The 19,940-nt window shown below is 42.5% G+C and overlaps 1 protein-coding gene across 3 annotated transcripts in view; it reads left to right on the top strand.

Annotated features, from left to right (window-relative positions):
* SH3RF2 (SH3 domain containing ring finger 2) overlaps positions 1-19,940 on the top strand; it is a 297,259-nt gene that overhangs the window by 262,021 nt on the left and 15,298 nt on the right. For all 3 annotated transcript variants that reach the window (XM_063928116.1, XM_063928115.1, XM_063928114.1), the window contains 2 exons: positions 1,606-1,835; positions 16,986-17,314. In XM_063928116.1, coding sequence (XP_063784186.1) covers positions 1,606-1,835; positions 16,986-17,314 — 559 coding nt within the window. The remainder of the gene's footprint in view (positions 1-1,605; positions 1,836-16,985; positions 17,315-19,940) is intronic.

Raw genomic sequence — 19,940 nt, 5'->3', positions numbered from 1 at the left:
CCGCCAGCGCAGCTCCTGCGGCTGGCCGGGAGATAATTGACGCAGCCGCCGCAGCCCGCCCCCCAACGGTCTGGCCACGTCTGCGTTGGCCGGACTGCTCCCCCTAAACGGCGGCTTAACACCGCCGTTCAGCCCCCTCCCTCCCAGCAACCGCCTCTATCTAAGAGGCGATCACTAGGCAATGAAAGCTGCCATGCGCCGGCGCACTGTGGCGCTGACGCATGCGCAGTTCCGACCCAATTGCTGCGCTGCAACAAACTGCAGCGAGCGATCGGGTCGGAATGACCCCCTATATCGGTAAGTGTGTATTGGCCTTAATACAGATGTGTCCTCATTCACCAGTTCTTTCAGTGCCATATGGTGTGAGACGCATGGCACCACTTAGAGCCTCTGCCATGGCTTTTTTCAGACTTTCATACCTATTTGTTAATGTAGCATCTGTGCCGCATTGTAATCCAAACTCATTTAGGATTAGGGCATTTGGGATTAGTAGTTTGGCTGCAATGCGTTTGGTAAATCACAGATTAGGTACAATGTGAAAAACTATATTCCTGTGATTATGCGCAACAACAATTAAACAAATGCAGCATGTAGATTAGAGGTGCTTCACCAAGTACTCCTCATAGTAGTTTAAAACAGAAGAAAGATAAATATACACTTGAGCAAAAATTTGTCTACATGAGATCAATACGAGATATTAAAAATAATCACCCATAAAGTGATGTCCATATATTGCTCCCAGCACGATATTGATTGCTGCAAGAACACAATGCACAGAGTGGTTTGGGAGAAAGATCCTCCAGGTAATGAATCCTCCACTTTATGACATCGCCAATGATAGGAGCATGAAAAAGATAAAAATACCAAGTAGTGCAGATACCTTTATGATAATAAAAGGTTTTTATTTTTACAAAAAATGCACTCACAAACAGAAAAGATAAGCAGGCATGTAACACAACAGCATGTGTAAGGGGCATCAAATGCTCATCAGGACCAGATCTTTATATTGGATACCACATAGAGTTCTGGATTCTCCACAGGCTTCAATATGGTCCAGAGTCACGAGTGCCCACCATTGACTGACATGTAGTCCGCACTGCTTTGCCACACCGCTTAACGCGTGTCTGACCTCTCTGGGTCCTTCCTCAGAAGCGTTTGTGGCCAAGCACCGATGTATCCCTATATATACCACATTAGGCGGTGTGGCAGAGCAGTGCAGGGTCATCTTTACCTTCTGTTTCATATCATAGTATGTACCTTGATTGTGTAGTGATCACCTCCATGTGCAGCACTGCACACGTCATCTCTTTATAAATAAAACACAATAAGAATAATAATCATCATAATCATTAATTTATTTTTTCATCTACAGTTGGAGCCACGCTCATTGAGCGTGGCTGCATCGCAGGCGGGGGCGAGCAGCGTGCCTAGGCGTGCCTGCGCATCGGCTTGCCGCTGAGCATACATAGACACTGCCATTCAAAGTGAATGGGGCGCGTGTGTGTCTACGATGCATGCGCATCCCATTTGTTCCCAGAGGTGCGCACCTAGTCGCAGATGTAGTAAGTAAATATTATTTTACAGTATTTTTCCCTATCTTTGCAGGAAACCTTCCAAATACCCCGATCCAAGGTTCCCTTCTTATCCCACTAACTGGATTTCAAGCAGTGCCTCAGTTTCCTCACAGGGCAGTGTGTCGGAGACTGGTATCAGTAAGCCTGTCAGGACTTTCTTTGTGCCATCTGCTTCAGTGGAACCTACAAAGAAGAACCTATCCTCTTCCTCTGCACTGGTACCAACTGCTCCCCGATGGAGGAATGACAGCTTCAAAAAAAGTATGAAATACTCTTTTTTTTTTTTTTACCCTTTTCCAAAGTAAACAAATTCCAAATTAATCTACAATAGCTATTGTTTAAGATCTAATACTTGTTCAGGAAATATACTGCAGACATTTTCAAAAGCCAGGACATGGTAGAAAGTATAAAAAGTGCTTTATTTCCCCCATTCTAGCAGCAATAGACATTGAAAGAGTCCTGAAGTTTTTTTCCCGGTGATCACCAGAGAACGTCCCTGCAGTGCAGAAATCATTATGAGGTCCAGTTATGTATGTGGAATATCTCCCCCATCCTTCAATAAACTCATGAGTCTACTCTTTCAATAGACAATACCCTTAGGGCCTGTTTCTCAGCTGCACGTAATTCACAGGCAATGGCAACGTCCACGTAGTTGAGCAATTTCTTGCTACCGCTCGAAAATTTTCTAAAGGCACATATGGCCCAAACGATACACAGAGTATATGCAGAAAAGTCTATGTGATAGAGACAGACAGTATCAGAAATCTGACGTCACCTGTGGTCACCAGAGAATATCAACCTGCACTGCAGATATAGAGTACTAATAGGGCTGGTCGATGAGTGAAGGCATGCAATGTGCTCAGTCTTACCCATTGGGCGGAATTCAAATGTTTGAAAAGTGAGTTGGGTGTTAGTTTTTTCCTGTCTATTAGATAAGAAAAAAACAGACACCCAACTGACTTTTCAAACTTTTGAATTCCCCCCATTGTGTCACTTACATTCTCGGAGGTTCCCTCATTCAAAACAAGGGAGTCCCCCCTTTCAACCAACGGGCCAACCAGCTCCTAACTGTCATTTTTCAAAAACAGCCATGGAACTGACATGGAAGTTAGGAGCTGATTGGTTGGTACTTTATCACCGTGCTATTTATCACTCTCTAAGGCTTGATAAATCTGGGCAAATGTGCCTCAGTAGTTATTTTCATGTATGACAAGACAATAAAACTTTAGACTACAGAAAGCATTTGGGGGTTCTAATGTCCAGCTCTCCCCCATCCTGGTATCAATAGACACTGGGATATCTATCATTTTATGCAGTATATTGCCTATGTTTCAAAATGATATTACTACACATTTATGAGATTCATTTAAATGTGTGATACAAAAAAAAAAAAAGTATTGTGTAATAAACCCTCACCTGAGGTGGCAGAATGTGTGAGGAAGCAGGGAACTGGGAGATGGAACTCTGATAATAGCGCTCCCTTTCTCCCTCATACTGTACCACACTGCACGCTCCTCAGTACAGCAGGTGATGCAGCTCATTATATTCGTATTATACAGTACACTGCCTGCTTGAGATGCAAAGTATATAATTTAATAATTTCATATGTTTATGTGTGTATACAAAATTAGGTATGTATAAAACATTTGTATTATTCTTTGTAGCAGCTGCCTGGGCCTGAGTGCTCCTAATCAAGTTATTATCTACTATTTATCTTCCATTTTTATTTCCCATTTTGAATCCAAATGATTGTGTAATGACTTTATCTTTACCATCGCCTATATGCATTAGCTTTCATTTATTTGCCATTTTATCCAAATTATTCTGTAGTGAGTTGTGTCTTTTTTTCTGTGTAACATAATCATTATAATACGTTATTTACCAGGTATGCACACTACTAATTATTACTAAGGAGACTTTGGTTTGTTGCGCATGAACACAAATATAATATATATACTGTACTTCAGACATGTAAGAATGCTGCTGCAGTATTAAAGCTGTGCTAAATGAAACTATGGGGGTAATTCAGAGTTAATCGCAGCAGCAAATTTGTTAGCAGTTGGGCAAAACCATGGTGGTCATTCCAAGTTGTTCGCTCGCTGACGATTTTCGCAGTGCAGTGATCATGTGAAAAAACGGCAAAAATGCGCATGCGCATGGTACGCAGCGCGCATGCGCTAAGTACTTTCACACAAAGCTTTGTAGATTTACACAAGCTCGAGCGACCTTTTTTCAACGCTTGAGTGATCGTAGTGTGATTGACAGGAAGTGGGTGTTTCTGGGTGGAAACTGGCCGTTTTCAGGGAGTGTGTTAAAAAACGCAGGCGTGCCAGGTAAAAACGCAGGAGTGGCTGGAGAAACGGGGGAGTGGCTGGCCGAACGCAGGGCGTGTTTGTGACGTCAAACCAGGAACTAAACTGACTGAGGTGATCGCAGTCTAGGAGTAGGTCTGGAGCTACTCAGAAACTGCAGGGAATTATTTGGTAGAGTTCTGCTAATCTTTCGTTCGCTATTCTGCTAAGCTAAGATACACTCCCAGAGGGCGGCGGCCTAGCTTTTGCAATGCTGCTAAAAGCAGCTAGCGTGCGATCAACTCGGAATGAGGGCCCATCTGCACTGCAGGTGTGGCAGATATAACATGTGCAGAGAGAGTTAGATTTGGGTGGGTTATATTGTTTCTGTGCAGGGTAAATACTGGCTGCTTTATTTTTACACTGCAATTTAGATTTCAGTTTGAACACATCCCACCCAAATCTAACTCTCTGCACATGTTATATCTGCCCCTCCCCCCCTCCCTGCAGTGCACATGGTTTTACCCAACTGCTAACAAAGTTTCTGCTATGATCAGGTCTGAATTAGGCCCATTGTCTTTCTTCTCTATTCATTTTAGTTGAATATATTTAATTTTACAACACCACTGTCATTTTAATACCTCACTCTGATTTTTGACCTCTCTATATATATATTTTGTCTAGTTATGATGCTCTGATTCTATATACCAATGTATTTATTTACAGGGCCGGATTAAGAAGGGGTGATAGGGGCGGCTGTCCCTGGGGGTGGTAGTCATGTGACCGCCGGTCGGCTGACCGACAGTCACATGACCTCCTCCGTGAGCCCGACGGCTCACTATCCCGATGGTCGGCATACCGACCAACAGGGACTATTTCCACTCGTGGGTGTCCACGACACCCATAGAGTGGGAATAGAACCCGTGGCGACCGCAGGTCGCCACCGAGCCCGCAGCGTGGCGAGCGCAGCGAGCCCGCAAGGGGCTTGTTGCACTCGCCCCTCCCCGCCGGGATCCCAGCATCGGTAAGGTGACCGGCGGTCAGGAGACCGCCGGTCACCCATACTACACCCGTCCCTGGGCCCCTAGTGTGTGCACACTTTGCATTGTTGAATCAAAGTAGTCTCCCTCCAGCAGCTCAGCTGTTCATTAACAGCGGACTTCAAGGAGCTCCTCCGTGCACAGGCAGTCTCGCGGATTGTGAGGGGGAGATTCACGAGACTTTCTGTGTTGTCTGGTGTGCTGTCCTTGCTGCTGCTCCGCTCCGGATATCCAGTGGTGGATAGATGGGTGTGTGTTTGTGTGTGTGTGTATGTATGTGAGTGTTCTCTGGTGCACTGTCCATGAGGGGGGCTTTGCCAGCAATAGTGGGGGCATCCACAACCTCCATCGCCCTTGTACCCCACTTGTTTTAATTTGCCCTGCTTATTTAACGTGGAACAGTACCAGAAGTTTAGACAAAATTAAAATATATCACATTAACTGCGCTACCAAAATCCAGTTTACAATTTGACACCTCATAAAATGTAATCAGATTAGTTTGGCACACCTGTTTGCTCATAAAACCATGATAGAGCTCTGGCAATTACTCCCTGTAATATATTTCTGATTAGCAACTCTAAGATTCCTTGGAATATTCTACCCGTGACTGATTTTAATCATTTCCAGGCAGGGATTTTGTTCTCTAAAATATTACTATTTCCTCACTTCATGCACTGTACTGTTTATGAAGGATTCCATTAAATAAAAGGAATAGTGGTCTTATTGATCTTAACTCCTTCAGCACACATGGTTGTTAGGTTACCATTTCAACCAGGTGATCTTAGTCGTATACCGTAGGCATAACTATAGGTAATAATGTGTTAAATAAAGTTTAATTATATACTTTACATTTTATTTATAATATTTGCTATTTGTGTATCTCAACTCAGATTTGAACTGGAAAGCAACATCATGAATATGGCTTAACTTTTTCTGAAATAATATAATCAAACTCCACATTACAAAAAAAAAGAGAACAACATAAGTATTTTAGTTAAATCTCATTAACCCTTCAGATGCCATTGTTGCAATTGATGTCTATTCAAAGCACTTGTACAGTAGTTCTAATTCTCCATAGAAAACCGCAATGTAATGCTAAAGCACATTTGTGGATAGCATTATGAATTTATACATCATGTAGAAATGTGACCAATATCAGCTGGTTCTGCGCACTTCCAGGAAACTTTTATCATGCTAGACGAGAGTCAAGATTTGTGAAATGAATTAGGACAGAAAGAAAGTTTTCATCCGCACCAGAGACAGTACTGTTAATTTTCACTTCAGGGAATGGTGGTCCTTTTTTGCAGGACTATGATGTCTTAATGATTTTGACCACTTTTGTGGGTGCTACCCTCCGATTACACAACAGGTTAGAAAAATGTCACAAAGAGAAAAAGAATCGGATTTGAATGGGTGCACTCCGTCCCTTTAAATTTTATTGTTTAAAATACAATTTATTTAGTTTGTTTTAAAATTTAGGTATCAACATCCCACCCTTTTCTGATGACCTGTGGGGCTTATGTGTTTGTAACTGTTCAGCCTAATTCTAGGCTGAGTAAAGCGAAGTATTTAAGAGAATAAAAAATAAAATAAAATAAAAAGAGAAAAATGTGACAAGAATTATGTGATAAAAGATATATATGGGTTGGTGAAAAAAGGTGGAATTATTGTACAGTCATAAATCTGTGTGCGCAAGAAATAACAAGCGCATACAGAGGGGATTTTGTTTGATTGAAACTTGTGTGCATAATAGGTGCTTAATAGGCTAATATAAGCACTGTATATAACACAATCATCTGAAAAACAACATTTCACTAATATTAATTTATAAGAGAGCTGTCAGTCATTCATACAGACAGCCAGTGCAGTACAGCCTCCAAATGTGTTAAGAAAGCAATGCAGGATTTCGAATCGTGGTCTTTAACACGTATACACTTAACCTGAGTATTTGCTTTCTGTAACTGAGCATCTCTTAAAATTGACACAATTATAGCTTAATGTCCCCTAGAGAGTTTATAAAGGAGAGTCAAATCACCAACAGCAAGGCATACCGTTAGATACAAAGTTCCACACATAAGCTGCATAAGCAACTATGAATACAAATGTATCAATGAGCAGGATAATATTCTGCATGTAAAGAATTGTCTCTCAGCTTCCAAGCACAAATAACAAGAGCCATAAACCATCAGGTTCCGGTATGAATGGTCGACCATGTTATGGTCGACAGTCATTAGGTCGACCACTATTGGTCGGCATTGACATGGACACATGGTCGACACATGAAAATGGTCGACACATGGAAGGTCGACATGTTAAAAGGTCGACATGAGTTTTTTTACTTTTTTTGGTGTCGTTTTTTGCGTAAAGTGACTGGGAACTCCAATTAGTGCACCGCGTCCCCTCGCATGGTGCCTTCGCTCCGCTACCGCTTCGCTTGGCACAGATTACCGTTCCAATCGTAGTCCACGTGGATCATAAAGTATGGAAAATGTCCCCAAAAGAAAAAAAAGTTAAAAAACTAATGTCGACTTTTTTATGTGTCGACCTTTCATGTGTCGACCATGTGTCCGTGTCGACCATGTCAATGTCGACCAATAGTGGTCGACCTAATGACTGTCGACCATAGCATGGTCGACCATGTGAACGGATACCAACCATCATTAGGGGATGTTATAAATTAATATCCACAAGCATGAACAGGATACAAGTAATATTTTTAAATACTTTATTCACCAACACATATATATCTTTTATCACATAATTCTTGTCACGTTTTTCTCTTTTTTATTTTTTTATTTGTTCTCTTTAATACTTCGCTTTACTCAGCCTAGTATTAGGCTGAACAGTTACAAACACATAAGCCCCACAGGTCATCAGAAAACGGTGGGATGTTGATACCTAAATTTTAAAATAAACAAAATAAATTGTATTTTAAACAATAAAATGTAAATGGACGGAGTGCACCCATTCAAATCCGATTCTTTTTCTCTTTGTGAAATTTTTCTAACCATTTGTGAAATGAACACTGTTCTGCTTTCTTGCTTCATGTTAAATTGTTGTTAAACATTATAATAGTATGGCTTGTACGCCCTGGCTATTGCGTACAGGCATAGGGCATAAAATCCAATCTAAAAGTGTAATTTTTGAAAAGCATATATCAATGACTGTTCGTTTTGTAACTGACTTTGTTAAAGTCGGTAAATCTAATGTTTCATGGCTGCTTGAAATGTGGAAGATATATAGAACAAGGAGAAAAGAAAACTCTTGACAAGAGTCTCCTTTTCTCCTTGTTCTATACAGTCTAACTACTGACTCTGGGTGCACCACCAACAAGACACTATTAAGGGTTCTTCCCCTTGACTGTCAAATTTGGTTTATATATTTATTTATGTATTTTGACCTATAGATCAGTGCGGTATTACCTGTTCTCTTAGATGTGAAATGTGGAAGATGAAATGTGGCTGGAGATCCTGCTTGCTAAAACTACAAATTACTTTATGGGGACTCTACCATCCCATATTATGGTACAGACATAACTAGTCTGCACCTTCTAGAATGCAAGACTCGCAACTCATAGCAGATTTTTCCATTTACCAAGAGTCTCCCTGCCGGTGCCAGTTTCCACAACAGGAGCATGGGTTCTTCTGAATCTCCTCTCGCTCCACTACTACTATCAAGCAGGTGGCTTCCATAGAGGTCCTCTAGCTTTCTGCCATCACCTGATTCTCTTGCTATGATATGTCTCTTTCCTGGCTAGCAACTAGAGGCCCTCACAGCCTCACCCTATTTGCCTCCATCTCCGTGCATACTCACAATGACATCCAGGGGCAAACGCTCACCCATTGTAGAACTGGCTACAATATTTGAGATATGTGATAAACAAGCAAAATCAATTCCAACTCCAGCAACCTCTTCAAACTCTGGTCCAGAATTTTCAACAGTGCATGCATAAATCAGAAAAACTACAAGAAGAACAATTGAAAAAAGTTGCTTGCAGATCTAGACTAGTTATGTTTGCTGATGTAACACATTGCTATGTTAAGGGTACTTAAAAGTTGTATAGAGGAACCAAGATGAACTTCTACAAACAGGAAATCTTCAGCAGAAAAAGTTTTGGTGAGGTTGGTAAAGTTTTATTTCTACAGGTCCTGGAAGACTTCTTCCCATTGAAGTAATTAGTAATTCAGAAAACAGTGATACTCTAACAATCAGAGTTATTCTTGAAATGGAGAAGAAATTCCAAACAGTGATGGAAACTTACAGCCTACCTTGCTTCTTGATATACTTAAAAAAAAGTGAAGTACCCCACCTGAATCTTTCTAAATGGAGACAAGTAGGCATATCGCGTCTGGGTGATATATTGGAAGGACTTTTCATGTTGCCCTTCCCAGCTTTCCAACAGAAATTCTCCCTACCTGCTTCAGAACTTTTCCACTATTTTCAGGTCGCACACTGGTGGAAATCGATCCCTACCGCCTTACTGACTCCAGACTCAACCTCACAACTGCTTTTCTCTCGTCTTTCTTTAAGTAAATCCAGGGGCGATATCTCATTTTTGTACAATCTATTGATTACCCCTGTTTCTCTCTCCAAATCTAATGCTCAGTAAAAATGGGAACTGGATTTAGGTAGAACTCTGTCACCTCACGAATGGCGGAATATCTTCCTTATCTCCCATTCCATGTCACAATGCCTGAATCACACTGAAATACACATTAAACTAATCCACAGGTTATATCTAACCCCTGACCGATTGCACAGATTTTGGCCTGCTTGTAGCAATAAATGTTGGAGACTCTGTAGATCTATAGGACATATCTACCACATATTTTGGTCCTGCCTGGTCCGAAGTGTTTGATTTGATCAATGAAGTTCTCCATACCCAACTTATCCCTGATCCAACTGTAGTGCTATTTCATATAATTCCCCCCATTGTCCCCCCCCTCCAGCAGATATGTCTTAGGCCATATCTTAATAGCTGCTCGCGCCAATCTAGCTCAGTTATGGAAGCAACCTACAGCCCCTGCTCTGCTAAAAGTTATTCACAAAACGAACCACCACTACCTCATGGAAATTGAATACATACATACCTCCAGTACTACTACCTCCCCCTTGACCCGCTGGTCCCTATGGTATGAATTTGTTACTACCGGCCAGGTTCCCAGTATTTCCATAACTCATCTTACTGTGACCCATCTCATTTTAGTCTAGTTAAACATCCTGTTAGTGAGTGATATCTCCCTCCATATAACCAGGTTATTCGTTTTTTTTTTTTTTCTCTTTCTCTTACTCTAAGAGGTCGCAAGGTTTTATATTTATCTTTGTCTCCTCTCTCTTCCTATGCTCCTGCGTCTACCTATTGAATTGTATTGAACTACAAGGTATACCTTTTAATGTATTATGTTTGATACACTTTCATAGCTCTTGTACTAATGACTTTGATATTTACCGATTTCTGTATATCCGCCACCTGCAGTTGTCCTCTTTCTTTTCTTTCACTAAGTACTCGTTTTTTCTTATGTCTGCTCCTTTTGCTCTCAAAGTACCTGTACCGTTGATCTACTGGATGCTCCCCCCCCCCCCATGTTCCCCCCTCCTCCCGCCTCTACATTGTGTTATATTGCACATTCCCCTTTTTATTTCTGTACCCCATAAAATTGTTTCTTTTCAATAAAAACTATTGAAGTAAAAAAAAAAAGTGAAGTGACTTAAATTTAAGAACTGAAATGAAACCTGATTCACTGGTATGAGAATTGGTATCCGTTTAGATGGTCGACCATATTATGGTCAACAGTCATTAGGTTGACCACTATTGGTCGACATTGACATGGTCGACATGGACACATGGTCGCCACATGAAAATGGTCGACACATGAAAGGTCGACACATGAAAAGGTCGACATGAGTTTTTTTCGTTTTTTCCTTTTGGGGAACTTTTCCATACTTTACGATCCACGTGGACTACGATTGGAACAGTAATCTGTGCCGAGCGAAGCGAGGGGACGCGGTGCACTAATTGGGGTTCCCAGTCACTTTACGCAAAAAACGACACCAAAAAAGTAAAAAAAAACTCATGTCGACCTTTTCACGTGTCGACCTTTCATGTGTCGACCATTTTCACGTGTCGACCATGTGTCCATGTCGACCATGTCAATGTCGACCAATAGTGGTCGACCTAATGACTGTCGACCATAACATGGTCGACCATTCATATCGGAACCATGAGAATTACACTCATTTAAATCCCATTGAAATTGATGGAGTATAGCAAAACTAAAGCTAGGAAAAATGGACTATTCAACCAATGAACTGTTTCTTTTCCAACATAACAGTGTTGCTTTCTGATGATGAAATAAGTAATATATATAGAAAAATTGGTATGTCTATCGCATTATATAGAACAAGTTATTGCAGCAGGTGTGTAACACGTTACCGGTGGCCAGGATCCCAGCGGTCAGCTTCCCGATGCCAAGATCCCGGTCGTAGAAAGCCGATGGGGGGGGGGGGGGGGGGCGGGAATGCAGCAAGACCCTTGCTGACTTGGTGGCGACCTGCCATAGGTTCTATCCCCACTCTATGGGTGTCCAGGAGTGGGAATAGTCCCTGTTGGTTGGCATGACGACTGTTGGGATAGTGAGGGGGCGGGATGTAGGGGGAGGTGTTGTGAGACCGCCAGTCACATAACTACAACCCATTGCAGCTATGGTAGGGGTGTCATGGCAATAATTATTAACAAATTCTTCTTCTATTAATGTGCATTCTCTGTAGTTGTCCTATACTAGACATTGGCCAATATTTACTAAGAATTCGAGTTTGTCCGATTTGTGTTTTTTTTTCTAAGTCCCAATCCGGGAATTCACTAAGCACCAATCTCGGCAGTATTTGGACTATTCGTAATGGTTTGATTAGCAAAGTTCCGAAATACGAATGAATAGACCATCGGTCAAACGCGGCTGTTATTTCATACAATACGGGCATTCACTATTCATTCGTATTTGGGTGTTAATCTCTGAGTGCTCAAGTGCGGGCCTGTTTTTTTTCGATTCGTTAAAAAAAGCAGCAAAAAAAATAGACCTGCTTTTTCCAGTCGAGTTTGGATAACTATGCACGGATCAGTGAGATCTGTGCATGGTTATCTATGGGAAAGGGTCTGTTTAGTGTTAAAACTTTAAAAAAAATTGCGTGGGGTCCCCCCTCTTAAGCATAACCAGCCTCGGGCTCTTTGAGCCGGTCCTGGTTGACAAAATATGGGAAAAAATGTCAGGGATTCCTCCATATTTCATCAACCAGCACCGGGCTCTGCGCCTGGTCCTGGTTCCAAAAATACGGGGGACAAAAAGCGTAGGGGTCCCCCGTATTTTTTAAACCAGCACCGGGCTCCACTAGCCAGGTACATAATGCCACAGCCGGGGGACACTTTTATACTGGTCCCTGCGGCCCTGGCATTACATACCCAACTAGTCACCCCTGGCCGGGGTACCCTGGAGGAGTGGGAACCCCTTAAATCAAGGGGTCCCCCCCTCCAGCCACCCAAGGGCCAGGGGTGAAGCCCGAGGCTGTCCCCCCCATCCAAGGGCGGCGGATGGGGGGCTGATAGGCATGTGTAAAAAATGTGAATATTGTTTTTATTAGCAGTACTACAAGTCCCAGCAAGCCTCCCCTGCAAGCTGGTACTTGGAGAACCACAAGTACCAGCATGCAGTTGAAAACCTGGCCCGCTGGTACCTGTAGTACTACTACTAAAAAAATACCCCCAAAAAAACAGGACACACACACTGTGAAAGTATACGTTTATTACATACATGCACACCTCCATACATACATACATACATACATACTTACCTATGTTCACACGAGGCTCTGTCCTCTTGTCCCTGTAGAATCCTTGGGGGACCTGTGAAAAAAATTATACTCACATAATCCAGTGTAGATTGTGTCCAAAGTATAATCCACGTACTTGGCAAAACAATAAAACGGAAACCCGACCACGCACTGAAAGGGGTCCCATGTTTACACATGGGACCCCTTTCCCCGACTGCCAGGACCCCCCTGACTCCTGTCAAAGAGGGTCCCTTCAGCCAATCAGGGAGCGCCACGTCGTGGCACTCTCCTGATTGGCTGTGTGCTCCTGTAGTGTCTGTGAGGCAGCACACGGCACAGATACAATGTAGCGCCTATGCGCTCCATTGTAGCCAATGGTGGGAACTTTGCGGTCAGCGGTTGACCGAAAGTAACCTCACCGCTGACCGCAAAGTTCCCACCATTGGCTACAATGGAGCGCATAGGCGCTACAGTGTATCTGTGCCATGTGCTGCCTCACAGACACTACAGGAGCACACAGCCAATCAGGAGAGTGCCACGACATGGCGCTCCCTGATTGGCTGAAGGGACCCTCTTTGACAGGAGTCAGGGGGGGGTCCTGGCAGTCGGGGAAAGGGGTCCCATGTGTAAACATGGGACCCCTTTCAGTGCGTGGTCGGGTTTCCGTTTTATTGTTTTGCCAAGTACGTGGATTATACTTTGGACACAATCTACACTGGATTATGTGAGTATAATTTTTTTCACAGGTCCCCCAAGGAATCTACAGGGACAAGAGGACAGAGCCTCGTGTGAACATAGGTAAGTATGTATGTATGGAGGTGTGCATGTATGTAATAAATTTATACTTTCACGGTGTGTGTGTCCTGTTTTTTTGGGGGTATTTTTTTAGTAGTAGTACTACAGGTACCAGCGGGCCAGGTTTTCAACCGCATGCTGGTACTTGTGGTTCTCCAAGTACCAGTTTGCGGGGGAGGCTTGCTGGGACTTGTAGTACTGCTACTAAAAACAATATTCACATTTTTTACACATGGCTATCAGCCCCCCATCCGCCGCCCTTGGATGGGGGGGACAGCCTCGGGCTTCACCCCTGACCCTTGGGTGGCTGGAGGGGGGGACCCCTTGATTTAAGGGGTTCCCACTCCTCCAGTGTACCCCCCGGCCAGGGGTGACTAGTTGGGCATGTAATGCCAGGGCCGCAGGGACCAGTATAAAAGTGTTCCCCGGCTGTGGCATTATGTACCTGGCTAGTGGAGCCCGGTGCTGGTTTCAAAAATACAGAGGATCCCTACGCTTTTTGTCCCCCGTATTTTTGGAACCAGGACCAAGCGCAGAGCCCGGTGCTGGTTGATGAAATATGGGGGAACCCCTGTCATTTTTTACCCCATATTTTGTCAACCAGGACCGGCTCAAAGAGCCCGAGGCTGGTTGTGCTTAGGAGGGGGGGGACCCCACGTAATTTTTTTTCTGATTTTTAACGACTTTAAACACCTTTTTAAGGTACACAATGAAGCCCTGCACGGATCTCACAGATCCGGCCGGGATTACTTGTGTTTTGTCAGGCAGTGTTTTACTCATCACTCCCGTAAAACACTGCCTAACATTATGAATCACATCGACATCGGAAAAAACGAATTGGGAAAAGTCGGCAGCTTAGTGAATGATCGTATCAGGATTCAAAAAGTTGCAGTAAAATGCACCCGATACCATTCGAGTTCAAACACCCTTCAAAACGGCAAAAACACGAATATTTGTAAATATACCCCATAGTTTGCAGATTTTTGCAATTCCTTTAACTTTGTGTTGCCCTTTTATGTGAACACTGAGAAAGGAGTCTGTGTCTCTGGCCTTGATAAAAACACATTTTATCGATTTTCAATCACTGAAACATCGATCTAAATCGATGTGTTTCCAGGGCTAAAACACACATTTACTAACAGACAGTGGTAAATAAAAATGGTGTTTGGGAGTTACAAATGTGTGCTGTTAAAAACAGAATTTTGCAGCAGAAAACACGCAAAAGAGAGTGTTCATCCAACACTCAAAATAAACTGACCAATGCTAAGTAAATTTTGCGTGTTTAATTCTGCGCTATACTGCTTAAACATGTAATAAAGTGCATATACAGTGGCAAACAATCATGCATAAGGACATATACACAAAAAAAACACCACATATAAAACACCATAAATAAAAAAGTACTGAGCTTTCAAAAAGATGTATTGACCACACTCTTCCCTGGATATCCCCTTAATGCATATGGAGGTTTAGAAGCGTCCTTTGTGATAGGTGGTCTGAAACAAAAACAATAGTGCTTCCCTCACAGGGATATTACCCATAATAGGAGGAACCAGCACAAAAAAAGTGAATGATAGTGCAGTATTTTGTATAAATGAAAGGTATTTAATACAAGTAGCACTTACAACAACAAGAAGTATAAAATCACATTTACGAAATCCTTTAGGCAAAGGCACAGGAACACTGCATACATGTCACGGAGTCCCACTGATGGAATAGGGCAGGATTGGCAGCCACAGTCTCCGGAATCTGTAGATGCTTTCTCCAAAGTGACAGTGCAGGGTAAACGAGTGTCCAGCCAGTAGAAGTAACACGGACCACACTTTATGCGTTTCGGACCTCGCTGGGTCCTTCGTCAGAATGTATGCAGTGTTCCTGTGCCTTTGCCTAAAGGATTTCGTAAATATGATTTTATACTTCTTGTTGTTGTAAGTGCTACTTGTATTAAATACCTTTCATTTATACAAAATACTGCACTATCATTCACTTTTTTTGTGCTGGTTCATCCTATTATGAGTAATATCCCTATGAGGGAAGCACTATTGTTTTTGTTTCAGACCACCTATCACAAAGGACGCTTCTAAACCTCTATATGCATTAAGGAGATATCCAGGGAAGAGTATGGTCAATACATCTTTTTGAAAGCTCAGTACTTTTTTTATTTATGGTGTTTTATATGTGGTGTTTTTTTGTGTATATGTCCTTATGCATAACAGACAGTGGTGCAAGTAGAATTTTTTTCTTAGTGGTCACACAAAACTAGGGGTGTGGTTACATGACATTTGGGGCAGGGCCACATTATGCCACACACCGTAATGCCCCATACACATAATGCCACACACCGTAGTGCTTATTACACATTATGACACACACCGTAATGCCCATTACACATTATGCCAGACACTGTCCGTAATGTCCACTACACATTATGCCACACCGTAATGCCTATTACATATTATAACCCACACAGTTATGCCACTGACACCATTTTATGTCACACACACAAAAATGCCCCTTACAGATTATGCCCCACAATAAGACTTCTATTTACTTGCTGCCAGGGGTTTCATGGCAAAAGATGCAGCTTTCTGTATCTTCTCCTGGCAGCGCCAGTGTTCCCGGCACCTCTGGGTAACGCTATACATGCAGTGGCATAATTATACATTTTGTGCCCCCCATGGCATTTTAGTGCTGCTTACACGCATAATGCCCCTGTAGTGCCGCTTACACGCATAATGCTCCCTGCAGTGCTGCTTACACGCATAATGTCCCTGTAGTGCTGCTTACATGCATAATGCCCCCTGTAGTGCTGCTTGCACATGCAATGCCTCCCACTGTGCTGCTTATGCTCATAATGCCCCACTAGTGTTACGTACACACATATTGCCCCATGCAGTGCCACTTACACACATAATGTCTCTGGTAGGACTTACCGCCGTACGTGTTCATTGTCAGGAGTTTCTTCACATTGCCACGGGTTGCATGCTCATTGTGGACAGAGACCCTGCGCCCTGCAGCGCCGGTGGCTGGCACCATATTTCTTAATGGTACTCCATACCACCCTACTTTCAGCACTGCTAACAGATGATTTTATTATTCACTTTAAAGTATTAGTAAATGTGTGTTTTAGCCCGGGAAATACAATATCAATTGACCTTTAGTAAATGTACCAGTTTCTAAAACCCAGTGCTTCAAATCGTGTGTATGCCCAGAAATTTAAAAGATCAATGATTTTACTAACCGTGTTTTGCTAGTAAAATCATTGCCCTTTTAAATTTTGTGAATAGACACAATTGGAAGCGTCGGGATTTAGGACCCGAGGTTTAGTAAATAAACCCCTTAGACCTTGAGCTCTGCATCCCATTATACAACAGGAAAGGTTCCTTTTATTATTTTTTATAGGGTTTTCAATAAAACATTTTTTAAAGCAGTGTAAAGATATTAAAACATTTATATTTTCTCAGATTTGACTGTTCAGAAGACTGTACAAACAAGCCCTGTATTGCAGCCAGTGCCCATCAGCAGAATACCGTCAGCCACTGTTCAGCCTCAGCAGATCTTTATTAATGCAGCAAATTCCAATGTCGGTGCCAATGCTGATACCTGGTCGAGGCCCAACTCATGGTGTGATGCGATGAGACCAATTGACTATAGGAGATACTCTGCAGCTAGTTCTATTGCTTTTGAGCCCAAAGAGTACACAGCGAAAAATTATTCACCACTGAAACAGCCAACATCTGCTCCTCCTTCTATACTGGTGAAGCCTGACACACCTAAAAGTGCTTCTGACAAGGTAATTATGACCTTTATGATGATGATGAACACTTATTTTCTCCATCAGCATGTTCTATTACAGCATATGTGGTACTTGAGATGAGATGGAAGGACCAGAAAGGATTTGACATTTAAAAAAGCCCTATATTGTTTTCACTGTAGCACTATGATGGAAAGACGTGCTCACTTTTGAACTATAGTATGGTCTTTATTTAACAAATGAAACAAACAGGGAATGGGCCTATATTACATTGTTAAATGGTTATGTTGTAGTATCCTGATTTCCAAACAGTGTATTGTGTCATTTTGGTGGGTCTTCTGACAATACCTAGTTACCACATTAAGAGGGAAGAGGAATTAAACCTTGGAGAGAGATAAAGTGATAAAGTGGAGAGAGAGAAAGTACCAACCAATCCGCTTCTAACTGTCAAACACAGTATGTTAAATGAAAGAAGCGGATTGTTGGTATTTATCTCTCTCCACATTATTTCTCTCCAAGGTTTGATACATCTCCCCCACAGTAACAAGTGATCTCACAGCACAGATAACTTAATTTCTCTGCATGTATTAAGAGCTGCCATAAGGTTTTCTGGAATAAAATGATATGTGTCATCTATTGACTGCATGAGCTGTGCTCAGTATGGGGCCCCAAATAGATATGGCTGCCACGTGTCACAGACTGAGATACTTTTTTCATCTGAAATCTTTAACTCACTATTTATATATATATATATATATATATATATATATATATATATATATATATATATATATATATATATATATATATATATTTCTTTATTTTGAATGGTCAATCAGAATAGGAATAAATCCAAAAACAAGGGTGACATGAGCCCAATAAAGACCAAGTTTTAAATGCGGTAAGAGCATAATAGAAAACAACAACAAAAAATCAGGAAACTGAGGAGTGGGGGAAGGGGAGGATAGCGTAAGAGGGGAAGGTGGGGGGGGGAGAAGTAGGGGGCCACGAAATATAATCATAAGGGTAGATACACCATGAACATCCAAAATAATAAGATTTTACTTACCGGTAAATCTATTTCTCGTAGTCCGTAGTGGATGCTGGGGACTCCGTAAGGACCATGGGGAATAGACGGGCTCCGCAGGAGACAGGGCACTTTAAGAAAGAATTTAGATTCTGGTGTGCTCTGGCTCCTCCCTCTATGTCCCTCCTTCAGACCTCAGTTAGAGAAACTGTGCCCGGAAGAGCTGACAGTACAAGGAAAGGATTTTGGTAATCCAGGGCAAGATACATACCAGCCACACCAATCACACCGTATAACTTGTAATAAACTTACCCAGTCAACAGTATGAACAACAACAGAGCATCAGTACAACCCTGATGCCACTATAACATAACCCTTATTGCAGCAATAACTATATACAAGTATTGCAGAAGAAGTCCGCACTTGGGACGGGCGCCCAGCATCCACTACGGACTACGAGAAATAGATTTACCGGTAAGTAAAATCTTATTTTCTCTAACGTCCTAGTGGATGCTGGGGACTCCGAAAGGACCATGGGGATTATACCAAAGCTCCCAAAACGGTCGGGAGAGTGCGGATAACTCTGCAGCACCGAATGAGCAAACACAAGGTCCTCCTCAGCCAGGGTATCAAACTTGTAGAACTTTGCAAAAGTGTTTGAACCCGACCAAATAGCTGCTTGGCAAAGCTGTACACCCTGATGAAAGATCTAAAATTAAATATCAAGCAGTTGTGGCATTATTTGCCTCAAAAAATAAGATTTTACTTACCGGTAAATCTATTTCTCGTAGTCCGTAGTGGATGCTGGGGACTCCGTAAGGACCATGGGGAATAGACAGGCTCCGCAGGAGACATGGGTACTTTAAGAAAGAATTTAGATTCTGGTGTGCTCTGGCTCCTCCCTCTATGTCCCTCCTCCAGACCTCAGTTAGAGAAACTGTGCCCGGAAGAGCTGACAGTACAAGGAAAGGATTTTGGTAATCCAGGGCAAGATACATACCAGCCACACCAATCACACCGTATAACTTGTGATAAACTTACCCAGTCAACAGTATGAACAACAACAGAGCATCAGTTCAACCCTGATGCAACAATAACATAGCCCTTATTGCAGCAATAACTATATACAAGTATTGCAGAAGAAGTCCGCACTTGGGATGGGCGCCCAGCATCCACTACGGACTACGAGAAATAGATTTACCGGTAAGTAAAATCTTATTTTCTCTAACGTCCTAGTGGATGCTGGGGACTCCGAAAGGACCATGGGAATTATACCAAAGCTCCCAAAACTGGCGGGAGAGTGCGGATAACTCTGCAGCACCGATTGAGCAACAATAGGTCCTCATCAACCAGGGTATCAAACTTGTAGAACTTTGCAAAAGTGTTTGAACCTGACCAAGTATCAGCTCGGCATAGTTGTAATGCCGAGACCCCTCGGGCAGCCGCCCAAGAAGAGCCCACGTTCCTAGTGGAATGGACTTTAACTGATTTTGGCAGCGGCAATCCAGCCGCAGAATGAGCCTGCTGAATCGTGTTACAGATCCAGCGAGCAATAGTTTGCTTTGAAGCAGAAGCACCCAGCTTGTTGGATGCATACAGGATAAACAGCGACTCCGTTTTCCTGACTCTAGCCGTTCT

Source organism: Pseudophryne corroboree, chromosome 6 (assembly GCF_028390025.1).
Source record: "Pseudophryne corroboree isolate aPseCor3 chromosome 6, aPseCor3.hap2, whole genome shotgun sequence".
Lineage (NCBI taxonomy): Eukaryota > Metazoa > Chordata > Amphibia > Anura > Myobatrachidae > Pseudophryne > Pseudophryne corroboree.
Note: the sequence above shows the minus strand (reverse complement) of the source record. Positions and strands in the feature narration are given on the sequence as shown.